Below are 4,458 nucleotides of genomic sequence, written 5' to 3'. Positions count from 1 at the left end.
TGTGGTGGAAGTGAGTTTGCATTAGAATAAGTAGATCTTTGTATAAACAAATGAAAATTATACAAAACAAAAACCAACATGAACACACTCAAGTCTGAGCATCAATAATTTATTCAAAATATACTTTCTTTTCAGCCTGTAAGGCTGCATTTACACGAGCAGCCCAATTCTGGATTTTTTCCCCCACAAATTGGACCAATTAGTGGTAAAAAAAATAATTGGGCTGCCTGTGTCTATGCAGCCTTAGTGTTGCACAGGTTGAAGGCACATACTGTTCATAACACTAGTGATGAGGAAAATAAACTACATTATTAACTGGGTGGTTTGAGCCCTGAATGCTGATTGGCTGAAAGCCGTAGTATATCAGACCGTATACCACGGGTATGACTAAACATGTATTTTTACTGCTTTAATTACATTGGCAACCAGTTTATAAATATAACATTTCACTGGAATATACCTAGCTAGTGTTGGGCAACATTGTGCATCGTCACCCTTGCCCTTAGTAGAAATGAAGGTTGTGGGACTCCAAACGCAGTTCTTCCCAGACAAGCAAAATATCCAAACAAGGTTCAAGAAAATTTGTATCACATTTTAGACTAACTTCAATACTGATATTGGAATAAGACTAATATTCCACAGATAAATTACTTATTTTAAGTGACAAGTGGCAGCAATCAGTACTCTTTTGACCAAGAACAAACCCCACTTCAGACAGTGTTACGGTGGAACTAGTCCCATCAGCTGACAAGAGGGACAGAATAAGCAGTTGGGTCCCACTGTGCAAAAAAAACTTGCTTTAAAAACATGTTTTAAAAATGTACATACTGCATGTCTACTGAAAGAATTCAACAGATTGTCCTCATTTTCCCCCTCACCATAATTTCCCTATGGATTCTGTTCCCCATAAAGTGATTCTCAGAGAGCTTGGATAATCACTTTTTTCATAACTGCTCAGATACCTCCAGCTCCTTCAGTTTGTCTAAATCCCTCACTACGTTTTCTCTTTCTTTGGGCCTGGGTGGTCATCCACCTCATTGTGTCTCTGTAAGTTTGGTTTGGGTATGTTTCCAGCCTGAGGTCCTGAGTTGGGCTTTCCATTGATTTCCACAGGCTCAGGAATCTGGGCATGCTGCATTCCCTTAGGATTGGTCGACGGCGTGGTGGTGTGGTGGCTAACGTCCGCCTTCATCAGCACCTCATAATACAGCAAGTAGAACACTGGTGTGACGATGACAACCACCACCATGATGGCCACCGCCGTCCACCACCTCATGCCCCAGTCCGCCCCATGGTAGGGGTCCTTCCTGAAGACAGGCTTGAAGTCAGGCTCCCCCAGTAGTAAGGGCTGCTGGAGGGTCAGGGAGGAGACCACCTCGTTCAGGCTGCTTCTGGAGGTGCCGGTGGACTTGACTAGCAGCTCGATGTCCTTGTCCTTCTCCTGCAGGAAGCTGCCCACACTGTCTGTGGATGAGGAGGAGTCTGTGGAGATCTCCGTGGAGATCGGGGGCTGGGGGAAACGGAGGCCTGTGGGGGAGGAAGATTTGAGAGGCGCAATGCTGTGTTTCTCTGTCAGCACGCTGAAGCGTTTCACAGGGATCTTGATGGATCTCAGCGCAAAGAAGTCCTGCTCTGTCAACAGGTTGTTGGCCCTCTTGATGTCCGCCACCTACGGCACACAGACAAAACAAAGGATTTCACTTTACTTGTGTAGCAAAAAAAGGTGTGTGAAAAGTCAAAGCTGGTCTGTCTAAGGGCTTTGTCATTTGAGAGTAAAACAGGGATTAGGGTTGACTTACTGAGCAGTGGTACTGTAGCGAGAAGCTATTCAGAGTGTCCCCTTCTTTGATGTCTCGGACCAGGTGGACAATGTCGTCCAACTTCTCCCTGGAGGTGCTCCTGCGGAGCCTGTCCCGGCCTCGGGAGCGCAGCTCGTAGCTCTCACCATCCTCCTCCGAGAGATCATTCTCAGAGCTGTTCCCAAATAGGTAGGCGTGTCCTCCATTGGCAGGCTGCACCGTCGTGGCCGAATGGAAACCATAGTGCGGGCTTCTCCCAGTCATTTTTCACTCTAAATAGAGGAGCAAGACATTCTAATCAAAAGTTATACAAGTGTTATTGTTTCATTAAAAATGATACCTAATGTATGGGGTTGAGGTCAAGTTTCACCTGTTTGATATTTCCCAAAGGAAACTTCCAGATTTTTAAAGATGTACAGGGAATATTGACATCACTGTCAACAGCTGTCAGTTCTTTCAATAAAGGAGTAAACCATGTTTATCAGGTTTCAGCTTGTTTTGAAAGCTGCAGCTAGCCTACACATTACATTCAATACAGCATGCATTGGCACGTTTTGAAGCCTCTAACATGTGAGGCGCAGAGCATTTAGTCCAACTCTTCCAGTTGAATGGATCTTCAGAGGGGTGATTAAACTTAACTGACTAGCTAAAGTCCATCACTGCACCTGGCTTGTACGTTCAACCAGTGATACTGACTGATAAGATAGATGCCCCAGTGACTGCAATGTAATCAAGGTCCTTGTTTATATAATCTGTGGCTAGCTAATGTAGCCGTTTTTTTTCCATTTGACATTCAGAAAGGAACGTCTGCTGCTGATGTAGCGGACTAAATTCCACTCCATGGTGAAGGAAGTTTCTGATGAACTTCACCAACGGAGTGGAGCAGAGACCAGGCTTTGGAATCTAAGTCTGCATACATTGATTCGCCCAAGGTCAATACTTTGGTTTCCTTGTTGAGATTCAATTGGCACATGCAAATTTACGCTTAATTGCCATCTTAGAGCAACATCAACAAGCAAACAGTCGGTGGTTGTATTTGATGAACTTTTATTGAAAAAGTATAGATTTCAGAAAGTCACTCAACTACAGAGGACAAACATTGGTACAATACGATAGTTAAGGGTAGAAGACTGGGTACATATCTGGCTGTGTTGGCAAAATCACTACATATCCCATCGAGCCAGGTGGGGAGAGGCTGCCTGATGTCACAGTTCCAAGACCAGTCAGAATCGTCCAGCTAACCCTACACCAATGACGCCGGTGGATCTCAAAACTGAACTTGGATCTGCGTTAAGTAGCAATAATATCTTTCAGTCGTCTTATGACAGATACTGTATCTCAAAACAGTCACAACTATTCAACAAAATAAATCAATTTTTAAGTTTCTTTCTAAAATAGCAAAGGAGTTTTGAAGTTGAGGGTACAGTATTTATGAAGTTTGGCAATGAGGACGAAAACTCGCGTAATTCTGCTAGCCAGCTAGTCAAGGGAAACCAGATCATGGCTAGAAGGGATCCAGCTTTTGTCAAATTAACGTCAGATTTGACTTTTCGTAGCAGGTTAGGAAAATGGTTAGTTTGCCAAAATGAACAACAAAAAATCACATTCTGGTATTATTTTGATAAAAGCTGGACCGATTCGTTTTCATTAAATACAAGTAATCTTGTATTGTATGTATTATGGATCTCCATTAGCCGCTTCGTTTGTCTCTGAATTGTTTAATCAAACGTGTCGCTGTCATCTCCTGATATTAGTGCATAAAAACTATTCTGTTTTCTGGTTGGGTCTAGCCATGACTTGAAAACCGGGGAAAATTAGCTCTGGCCTTGTGCGCGCTAACCTAATTCAGGAGACTAGTTTTTAGAGACTGGTATCAGAAGCTGGCAGCGAAAAGTTTGATTAAACAATTCGGTGACAAAGGAATAAAATCAGACGACAATATTTAAGGAGAGCGACTCGATATACAATCCCGAAATCAGTTCTCTGTCAATAGTAAAACAAAGTTTAAAATGTTTGCGTGAACCCTTAACATGGAATTGATAGTGAAATCGTTTCCCGATAGACTCCTCACCACTATAACTGTCATGCGAAAGAAGCAGACTAGCGTAATTCACTTTCACTAATAATGTATGCCAATATATACAGGAGCACGGCGATACCGCACTGGTTAATCGTAAACTAACACTATGCGGGCAAACAACTAGCAAGCTAGCGATTGTGTTCTCACGATAAACTAACGTTATCTACACCTAAAACGCAAGCAATCAATCACTTTGAAACCCAACTGATTGGGGCAGGTGCCAAATACCTAACTAACGCCAAACTACTAGCTAGTTAGCTTGGCTGGCAACTAAAGGAGGGCTAGCTAACCTTTGCTAGCATCTCTACTCAGTTTTTTCAGTTAACGTGCCTTAGTTAGATAGCTATCTATAGTACATTGACGATTATTGTTGCGTGGAAAGGTTCGTGTTACATTTAGCGAATTAAAAAGTCATGAAGCACCAATACTTTACCTGAAAACATGAGCAATGTTCTTCGACGACCTAAGCCATTTCCATTCTTCCTCTGGCTACTATCAAATACATAATTGGCTACTACTAGCGAAACAAACGAACGCCACCAGCGTGTCGTGAGCAACAATTGTGTAATCGGCATTTAG

General features: G+C 42.8%; 1 protein-coding gene across 2 annotated transcripts; it reads right to left on the bottom strand.

The window, feature by feature from the left end:
- Positions 1-93: 93 nt before the first annotated feature.
- On the bottom strand, positions 94-4,458 carry LOC129853100 (lysM and putative peptidoglycan-binding domain-containing protein 3-like). Of its 2 annotated transcripts, none has more exons than XM_055918809.1 (3): positions 4,313-4,458; positions 1,800-2,093; positions 94-1,669 (listed from the first exon to the last, which is right to left on the bottom strand). In XM_055918809.1, exons 2-3 carry the CDS (start codon positions 2,061-2,063, stop codon positions 995-997), a joined length of 939 nt encoding a protein of 312 aa, XP_055774784.1. In that variant the 5' UTR covers positions 2,064-2,093; positions 4,313-4,458; the 3' UTR covers positions 94-994. The 2 variants fall into 2 exon arrangements, with proteins under 2 accessions (XP_055774784.1, XP_055774783.1); XM_055918808.1 differs by having other exon boundaries at positions 1,800-2,071; positions 4,313-4,456.

This window comes from Salvelinus fontinalis, chromosome 4, assembly GCF_029448725.1.
Source record: "Salvelinus fontinalis isolate EN_2023a chromosome 4, ASM2944872v1, whole genome shotgun sequence".
In the NCBI taxonomy this organism is placed as follows: domain Eukaryota; kingdom Metazoa; phylum Chordata; class Actinopteri; order Salmoniformes; family Salmonidae; genus Salvelinus; species Salvelinus fontinalis.
Note: the sequence above shows the minus strand (reverse complement) of the source record. Positions and strands in the feature narration are given on the sequence as shown.

Bases quoted from the DNA above. Each gene is read 5' to 3' on its own strand.
- LOC129853100 (XM_055918809.1), bottom strand. From the start codon at position 2,063: ATGACTGGGAGAAGCCCGCACTATGGTTTCCATTCGGCCACGACGGTG. The intron at 1,670-1,799 runs GTAAGTCAACCC...TGTGTGCCGTAG, and splicing joins CGCTACAGTACCACTGCTCA to GTGGCGGACATCAAGAGGGC.